This window comes from Hyposmocoma kahamanoa, unplaced genomic scaffold, assembly GCF_003589595.1.
Source record: "Hyposmocoma kahamanoa isolate Upper Pololo Valley unplaced genomic scaffold, ASM358959v1 89, whole genome shotgun sequence".
In the NCBI taxonomy this organism is placed as follows: domain Eukaryota; kingdom Metazoa; phylum Arthropoda; class Insecta; order Lepidoptera; family Cosmopterigidae; genus Hyposmocoma; species Hyposmocoma kahamanoa.
In genome coordinates this window covers 1,702,973-1,719,618 of record NW_020654520.1, presented here as the reverse complement: position 1 = coordinate 1,719,618, position 16,646 = coordinate 1,702,973, and the positions used below count along the sequence as shown (strand labels likewise).

At 36.9% G+C, this 16,646-nt stretch overlaps 1 protein-coding gene across 1 annotated transcript in view; it reads left to right on the top strand.

The window, feature by feature from the left end:
- Nucleotides 1-16,646, top strand: part of LOC113236165 (verprolin-like) — a 52,509-nt gene that overhangs the window by 14,296 nt on the left and 21,567 nt on the right. Inside the window, exons 4-9 of the mRNA XM_026472171.1 lie at nt 3,690-3,784; nt 9,743-9,976; nt 10,293-10,434; nt 10,562-10,713; nt 13,616-13,725; nt 14,546-14,706. Of these exons, the coding sequence (XP_026327956.1) occupies nt 3,701-3,784; nt 9,743-9,976; nt 10,293-10,434; nt 10,562-10,713; nt 13,616-13,725; nt 14,546-14,706 (883 nt within the window). The 5' untranslated portion in view covers nt 3,690-3,700. The remainder of the gene's footprint in view (nt 1-3,689; nt 3,785-9,742; nt 9,977-10,292; nt 10,435-10,561; nt 10,714-13,615; nt 13,726-14,545; nt 14,707-16,646) is intronic.

Below are 16,646 nucleotides of genomic sequence, written 5' to 3'. Positions count from 1 at the left end.
ACTCCTCCGTGACAATCTCTGAAACATATTTTTCATACTCTTTCAGCCTATTAAGGTGATGAAAATCGTTGACCGCGTAACTGTTCTTAATTTTTGGAAATAAATAAAAGAAACACGGTGCCACGTCGGGAAAAGTCTCGACGTGGCCTTATAAGTCATCCCGCGTAAAGACGCGGGATGACTCAATAAGGTCAACGTTGTTCTCCTTAAAAAATTCATTTGTCTGTCTGGCTGTGTGAGAACTGGCATTATCGTGGTGCAAGATGATACGGCATTTACAGTTATTTTTACGTCGTTTGTCAATAACTTCCGACAAACAAATGGCCGTGTACCAATCATTATTCACGGCACAACGATTCTCCAAAGCAACAGTCGCCACGTGTCCAGATTTATTAAAAAAAGAAACAATCATCCGCTTAGAGGCACTTTGCACGCGCGCCACTTTGGTTGGTTTCGGCTCATCTTGAAAGACCCATACACTCGATTGCTGCTTTGCAACTAGAAATCCATATTTCGTCACCTGTTACTATGTCCCACGCCAAATTTGACTTCTTCTTCTTCGAAAGTTGAATCTGTTAAGCATGGTATTGCACCAAGTGAAGCGATTCGTTTTTTGAGCCTCAGTCGAACTGTGTGAGATCCACCCAGAGCACAGCTTTTTCACACCCAAATGTTTGTGTAGAATTAATTGTATTTGACTCATGCCTATGTCTAAACATGCCCGAATGTCATAGTAAGTCACATGCCTGTCTGTTTGGATCATACGGCGTACAACATCGGTGTTTTTGTTGTTTACAGCAGTGAACGGGCGACCATCACGAAATTCGTCACTGAGATTCACACGACCGCGTTTAAATTCTGGTAACCAGCTATAAATAGTCGTCTTGCATGGTGCTTCATCGCCAAAAGCAGTGAAGCCAAGCGAAGCTCCGCTGTGCTGTTACATTACACTTAAAATAGTAGAAAATCATACTAAGAAAATTTTCACGAGTTAAATCCATGGTGATGTAGATAACCAAGTTCTAAAATGACGTCACAATGTAAAAACAAGTGACAGTCAGATGAAACAAACTCTATTCTATAGCCAAAGAGTCCCATTTTCTAATGTTGTAATTACTTTTTAAATATTGTTAATGTAAGTGGCCAGTTCCGGAAACTTATAGTGCGCCCTATGTGGAATGGTTTGAAGAAAATAATTAATAAATAAAAGAAAAACACAAACATCAGAGAGACAAATTTATAATGTCTTCTTACAAATACTTATAATAAAAAATGTTAAATATTAATTCGAAACATACATTTTCTGTGTTACATTATGTTTCTTCAAGCATTTCAAGTTTCAGAAAACTAAACTTTATCTACAGCACAAATACAGCGGAATTGCAAAAATGAATAATTTAATCATAAAGGCAACGGAATTTCGCCTACGCTTGTGAGAATTCGTGAGAATTAAAACATAATCATGCGGAAACGTGAATTTGTAGAAAACGTGCTCGGGGCTCGCATCTAGTGAACGAGCTGGCTACATTTCCGCTCCTAGCGAATGAATGAATGAAAGGTAACGAGCAAACCTGCTTCCGTTGCGAAAAAACTAATGACAATAAAAATGGGGCCGAGTCCAGTTTTTATGGCTTAGTTTGGTTTCTTTAATTTAATAATGTTATATTGCGTATTGCGTCATGTATGTGGCAAGAAATAGAGTTAGTTCGACAGTATGCCAATAATGGCGTTGACCGTTTTTTTTGCTATTGTGGTTGAACAAATAATGAACGTCTCAATAGACATTGGCTGTGTACAGCGCCTTCACAGGGAGTGGTTCCCGACGAAGTTATTTAGCTTCCAAGCTGTGTAGGTACGTATACCTACCTGGACCACCTGTTTCATCTTCTGTAGAAGTACAAACTACGTTTATGCCTTCATCACGTATGGAACTTCATTGTCGGAGCTAACACTTTACCGTCTCCCTGAAATCCGTTACAAAGTTAAAAATTATAAAAAAAAATCTCTAAATATGAAATGTACCAAATTTTTCAGCAGGGAAACTAGCATAAAAACAAACTACTAAACACCACTCCATAAAAAAAAATTAACAAATTTATTCAAGTCTATTCATGTACTAGAAATACTGTTACCTACCTACTATTCCACGTAGGTCGTGGTTTGTTTAATTAGTTTAATTCCCGGCTTAGGTAAGCTTTTAAAAATTCTGTGAATGCAGTTAATCATATTAAGAATAAAAAAGATGTTTTCTATAAGTAAAATTTGCTGTCTCGAACATTTAAGGTCCATTCTGTATAGATTTTAAAGCTTTCGATTGTTAAACAACTTGTTTTATCTAAAAAAGAATAAAAATGATAACTTTGGCCACAACCTGGCCTGTTTTGTTAAGCGATGCGATAACCAACGATGGTTCGCGTTTATCTAAAACATACCTTTTCGCTCTAGGCCCCATTCAAGGCCCCAAATTGTATTTTGGAGAAACACAGATTATTCCATTCTTTGACTGGGTGGGTTGTTCCGGATTAACAAGACTTTTTTCTCCTTTTTTGATACCAAATGACGGGACGAACAAGACGTGCGCCTGATGGTAAGCGACACACGTGTCCATAGCAGTTGTAGTGCTACTTAGAACTATAAATTGTTGTGGACAAAAAAAAGCTGTGGACAGGCGTGTAACTTACCACTCCTGTCACTGGATATTATTAAAAAAAAATTACCCGCGAAATCGTCACGTCATCTGGCCAGAGGGCGTCCCTCATTACGTTTGCCGAGCCATGGTCTCCACTGAAGAACTCACTTCCCCCATCGGTCACTTCCCCCACTGCCACTTCAGCTTGCTTATTCTACCAGATATGTCGACGAACTTCGGTTGACCTTGATCCGTACCTTGTCCTTCAGAGAAACTCTGAGCAAAGCTCGTTCGTACATAAAGTTTTTTTATGACCAGCTCTAGCGGATTCGGTATCAATAAGTGTGGTGACTCCCTTGCAGGTATATGAACTCACAGAAATGTACACTGGACAGCGGATCAAATTACTACACGTTGACCTTGAGCGCTTCGAGTGTTGACCATAGACAATGGAACGAATGAGACAAAATATCATTTTCACTTTGTTACGGCTCAGGCGGTGCGCCAATCCTTTAAATATAAGTCCCATCTGACATTGGTAAATTACAATAAACTTTAAACAAGCTTTCAATAATTTTCATTCTGCGCCCAGAGAGGTTGCTGTCACTTCGAAGATAATAATCAAAATTAAATTTAAACTTAACACCCCAAAGCCTACTTTTAAAGATAATGTTATTTTTAAAATCCATCCTACATTCACGAAAAAACGCTGACGTCTGAAACACAGATAAAAAATTATTACGTTCAGAAACAGATGTCTGTTGCAAGCTTAATATTGTTAATGTCAAATTTGTCTGAAATTTATAAAATAAATAAAAAAGTAATAATAATCCACCAATATTGACAATGGTGACTTTCTTTCTAAAACTGTATCACAGTATTGTAGTACAATGGGTAACCTGACGTGCAGACTTGTGTACAAAGGTGTATATTACAATTTCAACGTATATGCGCTTTATACATTTTTAAGACGCTCGTTATTTTTTGTTAAACTAAATATTATTTGGTCGACCTGTAAGTAGTGATATTAAGTATATATATTTGTTGTTTTTGTCGGCAGCTCAATCGTGTATGGACGCAAAGCAAGTACTCCACAACGGTCACTGCTACCTTTTCTCCGGATATCCGAAGGCATCTTGGGCGACTGCCAAGCAGGTATCTTTATTACGTAGTCCAGTAATGTATTCACGCTCCGCAGTAAAACATGAAACCCTTTCACAAATTAGTTTCGGAAAATTTCACAAATGTTGCAACACTTTAAATACAATGTCAACAAGGGAAATACTTGTGGTAAGTAATCGTGGTTTCACAAGCGGCAACAATGTAACAGGCAAATTGAAGACGTCACTTTTTAAATGAAATCAATACAACGCAAATTTAGCTCGTTACTTTTATATTGAAATCGTTATTTTTTAATTAAAATCGTTACGTTTTATATAACCGCTCACGCGATGCGCTCCTCCTACCGCAAAATGGCGGCTATTTGGTTTCGCAAATTAGAAAAGCATTCAGTTTAAATACAAGTTTTCATAAGTAAAAATTATTATTCTGCATTGCTAAATAAATACCCTCCGTACTACCAATAAAAACATCTCAAATAAAATGCAGTAATACACCGCAAATCCTGCACTTAAAAAGCACTATTGAAATTTTTGGTGTACTTGGATAAATATGATAATATTCCGTTTGAGTGGTTCTAACGTTTACCACGAAATTACTCCTTAAAGTATAGTTTATAAACATTTATATTCAGGGTAAACTTAAAAAACGCTACTTACGGTATGTTTTCAATAAATAAACACCGAAGTCACCAGCCCAAACAATAACACACACGATTGTCGTGACGTATTTTTGATGTTGTTTATTTTTTTAAATGACAGACCCAGGCATTAAAAACTTTATGGTTTGCTAGAGTAGTTACCGAAATAGCAATTAATATTAGTTTTTTTACCTGTTATAACTTCGATATCCGATTAATCGGTATAAAATCATCACCGGCACCTCTAGGTGTGGTGTGCGTGTATGGTATGGTATGCGTGGCTGATGTATCGCGTGAGCGGTTAAATTACCGAGAGAACGATTAATTCTTAATTTATGTAATTTTTTTTAATTATTTTGTCACTTTCTTCAAAATGGTGTATTAAGAGCTGCGTCATTTTATTATTCATAATGCAATATGAGGTTAAATGGTACGTAGAAACACAGAAAGTGTACTAAATTATCGGTTCTCAGTTTTTATTTATATATATCAACAAGCAAATTAAAAGTTCAAAAAGAAAAGAATAAAAGCCCATTTAAGTTCTGTACAAAAGTGCTCAGTCAAGTGAACAAGGAAATTTATATAACAAAAATAACAATAAGTTACCGCAAACATTCATCATAAATCTTTGGCAATGTTAATCAATTTTGAATCAAGTTTAAAGTTAACAAGTTGAATGTTGGATTTCTTACTAAAGTAGGTCGTTTTTTACATGACTTGCATATGTAGAAGTAGAAGTAGGTAATTGAATTAAATGTACATACATACTATGTGGGCCGGAATGGATTTGCCATAAAACTATGCTGCTTTACTACGAGCTAATTTTAAACAAAAAACTATTTTTTTAAACGTTATATTGTCTGTGGTCGTTTCAAAAATATTATTCTAGCGCGCATTTTAAGAATGGGCGGGAAAATTTTCTGGCTAATCGCAAAGGTGTCATTTATTTCATTTTATTGTGTGTGTTATGGTCGTTCACCGTATTCGCTCTAGATTTTCACTTGTTTTGGTTTTTATAAAAATGTTTTATGAACCGAATGGCGCTTAGAGCTGTATTTTATAAGTAAAGACCGGATTTTTTATGAAAGATGAATGCTAAAATTACCCAAAAGATTGTATATCGTCGTAGAATGTAAATACCTTAGAATAATAACGCATAGAAACCTAGTCCGCACACGCTAAGTGAGGCAAATCGAAGCGCTCCCAATGGGTCTACACGAGCGGGCGGGACTTCAAGCTCAAGGTCAACTTGCACCGCGAACAGCTCAAGAATTTTAGCTAAAAATGACGAAATGTGCGGTAAATGAGTGCAAAAATACGTCAGACAAACATAAAATAGATACTAACATCACATTCCACAAGGAAGTAACGCGTTTCCCTAATTAACCTACTACTAAAACTAGCCCACATGAATTTGATTTTTGCCTCACTTGTGACATGCTTGTGACAGTTCGTTTGATATGAAACTATCATTCTATGCGTTATTATTCTAAGGTAGATAACATAATTGATTACTTTGATTTTTTTTCAAATGTTTTTGGTTTCAATTTTGATACTACACAGACTCAATATGTCGCCCTGAAAAACTTACCTGAAATTAGTTTTAACAAAAGAAAAAAATGGCGGGTTTTTGTAGATACAGCTTTTCACAAATAATAAAAAAAAAATTATTAAAAAATAAATAAATAAATAAATAAAATAATAATAAAAATAATAATAAATAAATAATAATAATAAATAATTTTGTCACTGAACGATTCTTGAGCAAATACTAGCTAGCTTCTCTAGTAATTAAGGCAATGTAACGACGTCTCATAGTCGTGATACTTCTGTACAGAAGTGCAATGATTTGTCCAAACCGTTCACTACAACGCCCAATAAAAAACAACCGCGTATTAAAGCTTCAAATGTTCATGTTGCATAATAGTGTCACTCCAGTGAGCCGGGAAGCAGTCGCTGTTCAGAAAATCGCTATACAACGGCATGGAGCAATCAACGTACAATAGAATGGATAATTAAAGAGAACGCGACGATGGGACGCGACGACTCTGAACTGGAGTATAACAAGTTATTGAAAAGTTCCGCCAATTTTTACAGATTTCTGTTTGCAAATTGGATTTTTTTTTCTTTTTTTTTTGCATTTTTAGAGTGGTTACACACGGCGACTTTTGGCAGCGATGCAAACGCGCGTTCGTGAAACTCGCGATTGCATCGCTACACTTGCGATTTTTGCGATTGCGCTGTTAGCTGCATATCTTAAATTTTTAAAGACATATAATTTTTCTAACTCTAGAAGTAAGCGCTACAATAAGGTGTTTGAAATATATGATGTTTGTAATAAAACCGCACACATTTTTTGGCAAACTAATTACAGCCCACAGAGTATGATCGTGCGTCTAACTCAGTTACCTACTTCTAAAATAACAGATACGGCAGTCTTCAGTCGGCAGGTTAAGGTTAGAAGTGACTTGTGATATTGGCCATGTATCACAAGATGGTGGATTATTAGGTGATGTAAAAAACGACCTAGTTAGGAAGAAATTCAACGTCCAACTTATTACAAACGCGCGATTGCATCGATACAAACGCGCGATTGCATCGCTGCAATCGCCTATAAAATTGGAAAATTCTTGTTGTCTTGAACAGAAAATCTAGGAACTTCTGATCCCTGATAAATCCCAAGTGTAGCGGTGCAATCGCGCATTTGTATCGATGCAGTCGCGCGCTTGCATCGCGTTTGCGTCGATGCTTAAATTCGCGCGCGTGTGTAAAGGTATACGATTAGCGACTGCGTTGCTACTGCATCGCATATACATTGCGTTTGCGTCGTTACATCGCTACTAAAAATCGCCGTGTGTAATAACTCTTATCCACAAATAAATAATGAATACCTTTGCCTTTCCGTGTTTTCAACTTATAAATAACATTTTTGAAAAACTTAGACTCAATTTACATTGCATCGTAATAATCCCGTTTCTTTTTTAATTAACCTGTTACAGTGTGGCCAACATACGACAGGTTTGAACGTAGCCAAGATACTGTAAAATATAATTGGATAGTTTTAATCTAGGTTGGTTGTATAAATTAAGCATTACGGAGCGACATTACCAATTACTTACAAAACTTAAATTTAGATTAAAAAAGAAACACAAATTAACCTATTGTGTCCCTGGTGGACAGAGGTCTCCCTTAAAATATTCCACTACTCCCTATCTTAGGCGATCTCCCACCACTCCCGCTCAAACCCATCAAGATCGTCCCGCCAACGCCTTCTCGGCCTTTCCCGCCATTACCTTCCATCCTTGGGCACCCAAGAACAGACGACGTTCGCCCGCTTCTCGGGTTGCATCCGGCTAACGTAGCCCGCCCAATTTGACATAAAATTCATTAAACTATGGTTACAAAACTTTGCTTCCATTCCCTTCCGCGGCAAAGTAAATTGCGCCTTAAAAAATTTTTTTTTTTTTTAAATGTGTGTAATATCGAGTTCTTAGGTTTTCGCAATTGTTACACATAGGAAATGAAACTATTTTTCCGGATTTAAAACGCGTATTTTCAAACAAACCGACGTTTCGGGCCCTTTATAGGTCCCATGGTCACGGTGGACTGAGGTGGTACAGTCTTCAACCAGTTATGTCTAATATTAATGCAAACCACCCTATTTTTTCACTATAGTTACAATAGTTATTAAATAAATACCTTATTTTTAATTTTACAAAGAAAACATTCCAATTTACGCTACATTAAGTTTTACAAGTTATTTTATTGAATGAATTTTTATTAAGTTTAATTTATTATTAATTATTAATAGAAATTAGAATAAACTAAAACATATTAATTAGTACTGCAGTCTTATGTCTGTTTGGGATTTTTCATGAGAGGAAATACTGGATCCCAAACTGGTGGTACGGAGAAACCATCTTCCCTGTTGAAATTAGGATGTTTTTTAATTTCAATGGCCTCTCGCAGCATCCTGGGCAGATAACGGACTTCTTTTGCAAGGACCTGGGGTTTGTCAAACTTCATTGAATGTGTAGGTTTATCCATGACATGCTCGCAGACTGCAGACTTGTTTACGCGACGGTGTTTGACATCAGCTATATGTTCTTTGACGCGGGTACAAATACTTCGCTTTGTTTGTCCAATATAAGAGAGACCGCACTCACAGTCAAGCTTGTAAGGATACAGGATGCAGGAGTTTACAAGCTTGACTGTGAGCAATAAAATAATCTGTAAAATTTAATGTAGCGTAAATTGGAATGTTTTCTTTGTAAAATTAAAAATATGGTATTTAATTAATAACTATTGTAACTATAGTGAAAAAATAGGGTGGTTTGCATTAATATTAGACATAACTGGTTGAAGACTGTACCACCTCAGTCAACCGTGACCATGGGACCTGTAAAGGACCCGAAACGTCGGTTTGTTTGAAAAAACAAATATACGCGATTTAAATCCGGAAAAATAGTTTCATTTCCAATGTGTGTAATGTAATAAAACTTTTTTTTTTCATATCAAATAGAATGTAGGTCAAATAGAATATTGACTGGTGCCAGGAACGTTGTTTTATTTTTCAAATCCATTTTGTGTTCCCCGAAAATGTTACTTTTCGAATTTGATCAGCTTATAATTTAAACATTTTGATGTAAGAAGTTAAATCCTGGAAGTGACGACCTAATTACAAACTTGAAAGTTTTAATGGCTTTAGGTTTCTAAATCATTTGTTTTTATACAAGTCGGATTGTTTCTCAACAGAGGAACAGACACAACAGAGGAATTGAATTAAATCTTAATCACTTCCATAATACCGTTGGGATTTTCTTCCGAAATTTTGGAATTATACGAGCTTGATTACCGTCATGTGGGCTAATATTGTCTGTTACCACGTGCCAATTTACCATAATAATGGAGTGGTTTAATTAACTACTATTTATGTCGTACCAAGATGGAAGTTTGTGTTAGGCTGCGGGCTAACCTTGCTTCTATTAGCAGTTAGTACTCCTTGTGAAAGAGTTCGTCCAGGGAAATACTGCCATCACACCTATTTCTGCCGCCAAGCAGTAATATAAGCAATATAGCGTTCAAAAGTTTAGAATGGCACTGCTTTTTTAAAATTTTTAAATCGTGTTTTTTTCATCTCACAATTTTGAGTTAGGGCAGTCCTTGCTTTCGTGTGTGATATATAAAAAACTTGCATTGCAATGAAGAAGATCGTATATTAATTAATTTATGAGACAATTAGTTATCATATACAAAACTTCAAACTTTCAAACTTCTTCCAGAGCCACATGGTGTCCAGTTTTTTATTCATCCAACCATATTATGACACCAGTTACAAGAACTTTCTTCTTCAGGTTTGCGAAGGACTGAACATGCACCTTTCATCCGTCCACTCTCCTGAAGAAGAACACTTCATTGTGACCAGTATCAGGCAAAGCAGTGACTACAGCGCTGGCTCCATCTACTGGCTAGGTGCTGCTCGACTCCAGAACGAATTCAACTGGGTAGATGGCAGTGCTGTTGAATACCAAGGATGGCCAGCTTATAACGATACTGAGGATTTGAAAGACACTTGCTTGGGAGTTCAGGTATATTATCCATTCCTTCGAGGTGATAATAACATTTGAGGTGACTAGTGGCACATGGCATAGCACTTAATGTGAAAAAGTAGAAGCTCGCTATCAAAACTTAAAGCTCGTAGAGAAACGTGAAGAGGCGCGATTTCGGCACTTTTTATCTAAACGGAAGAGTCTTTTTATTGTTCAACGATATGTATTGTTTAACATTGATCATAAAGTAACCTTTTCAAAAAACCGTAGCGTAATCAAAATTTAGATTCTCTAAGGTGTTTACGTCGAGGTATTAATCTGATCAATTTAGTCAACTCTTGATTGTATGTTGCAGTGGAAAGCATCTCTAGCAGCCGCGCAGCCCAGCGGTTTATACTGGACGATGCACAAGTGCTCGGTAACAGGAGGGTATGTGTGCAAGCGCAGGTTGAACCCGGAACACATCCTCAAGAACAGAACAGTTGAAGGTTCTTCAGGTATTGGAAAATTCTTGTTGTCTTGAACAGAAAATCGATTATGGATTCTTCGATTTTATATTCACTTGGTAACCTGGGTTCTCTTCCCTAGTTTTTCAAGATGCTGATGATAAAATCATCGTTCCAGGTGAACTGTCAAGCCCAAACCACCCGAACATGTACGACAACGATTTGGACTACTGGGTTCATGTGGTGGGTCCTGCTGAAACGAGACTCGTCTTTGTCTTCAATGCCATTGACTTGGAATACCAGAAGGATTGCCTTTACGATTTTGTTGAGGTACTTACGTGATAAGTTTTTAGGAATAGTTGTAGTAAGAGAGCGTTGCGATATAAAAGATGGCTTAGTAACCAGGATAGAGGGAGAGATGCTTCGATGGTTTAGTCATGTAGAAAGAATGAATGTTGGTAGATTGACGACACAAATGTAAAGAGCGAATTTGGGTGGAGGCGTGGGGAGAGGTAGACCTCGGTGTACATATCTGAATAAGATTAGGGATATCATTAAAAAACCTGGTTAAAAGTACAAAGAACATCATGTATGAAACCACTGATGGGAGTGGAGGAAGTGAAGGAGGTTTGTCAGGAGCGTGGCAAATGAAGGTTCAAGGGGTCTGCCTACTTCGAAGCGAGACAGCCGAGATTATGTATATGTATGTAAGTATATGAGGGTTTTACGGTTGCTACACATTAGGAATAAAGATATTTTTGTGATCTATAACGCATATATTTATTTTTTCACAGTAGCCAACGTTTTGAGGTCTTTACAGATCCCGTGATAAAAGCGGACTGTGGTAGTTTAGTTTCATGTCCAATTCTAGTTCAAGAATTAATTTTAACGGCTTATTTTTAATTTATATTCTTACGTGTTAACTAGAGAGTTCACGACCTTAATAAGATCTAGGCTCTGAATAGCTGAACTCTAAAATCGATGGAATATCTAAACCGACTGTTGTGCCAATTTCACGTATATACCAAACAATTTATCAGCAGAATACACACAAAGCCACAGAATAGAAATGCATATAGTTATCCCTTTGATTAATGTATTCAGAGACGTGCCAAACGACTCAATCGCAACAAAGCCAAAACGCTTGGAATGTATCCAAGCACGAAATCCAGCGTTTAACATTCAGAACTACAAGATAAAATTTGATACGGCTGCTCACCTACTTCTGCCCGGGTGATCTAGATAAACACGAAAGGAAAAACGTTATCAAATCATGTCACAAAGAGCTTTAGCTGTTCATAATTATTGATTTTAGTAGAAGAAGAGCACCTCGTGAAAGAGTCCGTCGAGTTCTGCCAACTTAGCTATTTCTGCCACCAAGCAGTAGTGTGAGCATCACTGCGTTTTGATTTTGAAGGGACAGACAGACGCATGGGACTTCTCAACTTATGTCTCAGGGGGACAGGCGCAGTGGTAATGCCCCTCAGATCTTTGCAATTTAAAGCTCTGAGTGGCGCTGCAGCTGTTATGGACAATCGTGTAGCTTACCACCAGGTTCACGACTTGTTCGCCCCGTCATTTGATATTATAAAAAAAAACTTGAATCAGTGTCTGTTGCCTTGCTGGGACCAGCGCTCTTTAGAAAGTGAGCTACAGACCGAATTAGCAGGTCTTACTAATTTTGTTGTTTGTACAGCGGTTGATATAAATCTTTGTTATGGTTTTTTAAACGGCTTTTTTGCCGACAACGCACCTGTGAGAAACTTGTGAAGTTGCTCATTCAGTTTTCTCTTGCGGCTTCCAAAGCCTGTTGAGGGGTGTCGCTGTATCTAATTGCAATATTTATTTATTCATCGTGAAGTTTTAGTACCATGATTTTCATATATTTTTTAAAATACTCCACTGGTTTGTTATTATTATTGATACAAAGATCTAATAGAAATAGAAATCATAGTAGTTGAATATCATGATATTCAGTAAATAAATATATGTATATCTGTAGTTCTAAATTTACTATTAGTTCTACGATGTGCGAAACTGAAGCACACAAAATATTCTGCGTGGGAGTCGATGTACAACTTCGTACGTGTACCTACACTGTGGGAGGTCGCGGTCGTAACGGCGGGGTTCTGGGATTTGGAAGCTGGAGACTTATTTAAAAAAGAGTTGCGTCGTCAACTAACGAACACCACTCTGGATCACTGGTGATTCAGCAGGTGTTCATTGCTGTCCAATGAGGCAACTCTGCCACCATAATGGGTACTTTTGAGTCGCGCAAGATACGGTTTGCTCTTTGTAAACAAACATTTGTTCACATTTGCAATATTTATTTCAAATATCTTTATATTGAAACAATCTGAAAGAACTAAACGGACTAAAACCATATATTCTTGTCATACAAGTCCGCAGAATCTGTGTAACAAAGACACAAATTCATTTAGGGGATAATATAAACGCTTCTATCATAAGATTCCGGTCGATATTAAAAAATTCGCTATTTTCAAGATTTAAAGCCACATTTTATTTCATGAAATTGAGAAACTATCATAATAGTAAAACATCATAATATTCAATAAATAAATATTGCAATTAATACAGCGACATCTCTCGGACGCTTCTTGTAGCTCTAATGGTACCTAGCGGGTAAAGACTTCATAAGTTTCTCACTGGAGGCGCTAGCCGCAAAAAAGCCGATCGAGAAATTCGTAAGATTTGCGGTCCTGTAGCTCGGTTGGTTAAAACCGATAGACACTAATTCGAGTCCAGTCAGATCGAAGAATTTTTTCCTGTTGTTCAATCTCTGTATGAATTATTCCTTTTACTTTATATAAGTTACATTTTCATTACTTTTCTGTAACTCTAGTGCAAGAATGTTAATTTCTGGATAAAGTCGATGAAATTGCCTGAGATGTTTTCATAACGTGTCGAGTCAGAGCAGAGACAAGAAAAAGAGAATGAATTTTACTCTGACCACTCCCATTATGAATTAAATATTGATATTTATATCGCCACCTAGCGTGTTTACTGCTCACCAGTTAATAAGACCCAGTATACCGCGCTGTAGTGTTAAGTAGCGCAGCTCGCCAGGTGTCGCTACTAACAATTTCTATAGACTTATCTCTAAAAGAAACTCTAGGCAGAGCCTAGTTTGTAAATTGCCATACCAGCACGTCTTTGTAGGACAAAGATTCCTATTAACCAATGTAACGGTTAGCATATAAACTTGTTGCAGTTACGAGATATTGTTACAATGAAATCGTCGAGGTACTGCGGAACTGTGGGAGAGACAAGATGGGTGGCGTCGAGCAATAAAGCCATTCTGCATTTTCATTCCGATTATAAGTAAGAACCTTATAATAATAGTTGTCTAATCTATAGTCCCACTGCTAAGCAAAAGCCTCCTCTCGCGATGTGAGGGCTTGGAGTGTAGTTTCCACGCGGGCTTCGGATTGGGAATTTCACACACATAACACATTTTAAGCGGCAGTAGAGCCACGTCAAAAAGAATTTGTCCAGTGAAGTACTGCCTATTTCTATCTTGCTTATTTCTGCCGCCAAGCAATAATGTGAGCATTACTGTATTTCCGTTTTGAAAGGTAAGAGTCCACACGAAGTTACAAGCACATGGCACTTGTTGTTATGTCTCAGGGTGACGGGCGTTGTTGCAGTGCCTCTCAGATCTTTGTGATTTAAAACTCTGAGTGACATTGCACGACTGAGTCGACCCGTCACTTAGTATTATTAAAAAAATATTATGCTGATGTGTACAGGTTTCCTCGCGATGTTTTCCTTCTTCGAAAAACTCATTCCAAGTTAAATTTCGCACATAAATTCCGGAAACTCAAAAGTGCAATCCTGGACTTGAATCTACAATCGTCTGCTTGTTGCGGCTGTTACCAACTAAGAATTAAGCAGCGATGCAAACGCGCGACTGCATCGATACAAACTTGTGATTTATAAGCGATTGCATTGACGCAATCGCGTGCTTATATCGATGCAGTCGAGCGTTTGCATCGATGCAGTCGAGCGTTTGCATCGATGCAATCGCCTATAAATCGCAAGTGTCGCTTAAAATCGCCGTTTGTAACCACTCTTAAAGTGTTACTTTTCTTATTCTCAAAGTCGTGCTTCAGATGATTATTCAAATATATTTATCTTACAGCGTCCAAGGCACGGGGTTTGCCCTAACATGGACTGCGGCGGACCTAGCCGGATGTCCGTCGCAAACATTCACTTCCAAGGAAGGTGTTATACACAGCCCCAACTTTCCTAATTTTCTGCTCCCCAGCTTAGATTGTACCATCGATATTTTAGCTCCAACAGGTAATGACTTTAGTTCTTCAAGTCAGATATAAATCAATAAGTTAAAGAGAATCTTCTGGGAAAACTTATTCCATCGTCGATCTTATCTTTCATAAGTTTTAAACGATTTCATGTTGGATTAAATCTTTCTTCTTTTAACTTCGTATTCCTGTTTAACACAAACAAACATTTCTTAAGATAGCAAGTCTACGGCTGAGATTTATAGAACGAACTTTTACTTCGACTACGAACTCGTGAGTAGAAATGGCCAGCTAAGTTTAATATGGATTTTCCCGTACGGTTCATTTTGCTTGGGTCGAGCAGCAGGGGCTTTATTTCAGAATTTTACTTTTACAAACGAAATTAAAACCATTTAAAAAATTGTGTATTGTATACTGTACGAGTTCTATTTAGTTCAGTTGATATAAACCCTTTGGTATATGTAAATTATTGAATACAGCGGTTTTCTTGTAAAATTTCGTGACAATTTTTTTAGGAATCGTTTTGTCGTATCAGTGTATATCCACAATTTTACTATATATTTTTTCCAAAGTATTAATTCAACGCTTTCATTGTTATGTGGAATCAACCAAAGGCATTTGAGGTTGTATCGAGGCTTAAGCTCTTCGAAATAAAATAATATATATTGTCTTCTTTTGTTCCCGAATAACATTGCAATGGGTAGATGGGTAAAAAAAGAAAAAACAAAAAGAAATATATAAGATAAAGAAAGATATTGTGCTTCGACCGGGGAAAGATACAAATGATAGTGTTGACTAAAAATAAAGTAGGAGATTTTTCAAGTAAATTGAAGTTAAAAGGAACAGTAGCATTACAAGATTTTTATCCACAATGTTCCTAATTTGACTTAAAATCGGTTTAGGGCCTTGTGGTAAGCGAGGAAGAGGAGTAACTTTGTCTAGACTTCATTTTGGACCCAATGTAGGGTCTTTCAGGAAAACGAACTTTGCTACTTAAGTGTCGATAAGATCTAACAAAGTTCGTATTATAAATACGACAAACTTTCTAAGCACACCATTTCGAAAAGGACTCCTTAGCCGCTCACGCGATACATGCAGCCGTAGACGCATACCACACCTAGAGGTGCCGGTGATGACTTTATACGGATATCAAAGTTATAACAGGTAAAAGAACTAATATTAATTGCAATTTCGGTAACTACTCTAGCAAACCATAAAGTTTTTAATGCCTGGGTCTGTCATTTAAAAAAAATAAACAACTTCAAAAATACGTCACGACAATCGTGTGTGTTATTGTTTGGGCTGGTGATTTCGGTGTTTATTTATTGAAAACATACCGTAAGTAGCGTTTTTTAAGTTTACCCTGAATATAAATATTTATAAACTATACTTTAAGGAGTAATTTCATGGTAAACGTTAGAACCACGCAAACGGAATATTATCATATTTATCCAAGTACACCAAAAACTTCATTAGTGCTTTTTAAGTGCAGGATTTGCGGTGAATTACTGCATTTTATTTGAGATGTTTTTGTTGGTAGTGCGGAGGGTATTTATTTAGAAATGCAGAATAATAATTTTTATTTATAAAAACTTATATTTAAACTGAATGCTTTTCTAATTTGCGAAACCAAATAGCCGCCAATTTGCGGTAGGAGGAGCGCATCGCGTGAGCGAATAAACGACTTCAAAAATAGGAATAAATTCTCAATTCGACTGTACTTCTTTTTTTGTGTTTGTTACGTGATTACTCTGACATTTGTGAACCGATTTCAACTATTCTTTTTTTTTTGTTGTCAGTCAGATCAGTAGTGGTCCCATTTAAATTGGAAGACATTATTCCACCTCTAAGAGTACCAAATTAAGGTATAAACCGGTGTATTGGTTTTCACCCAGCATCCGTTAATCGATTTCTATAAAACTTGGCAAATAGATTTAATACCACAAACTTTTGTAGTCGGTTTTTTTTTATAAAAAGGAT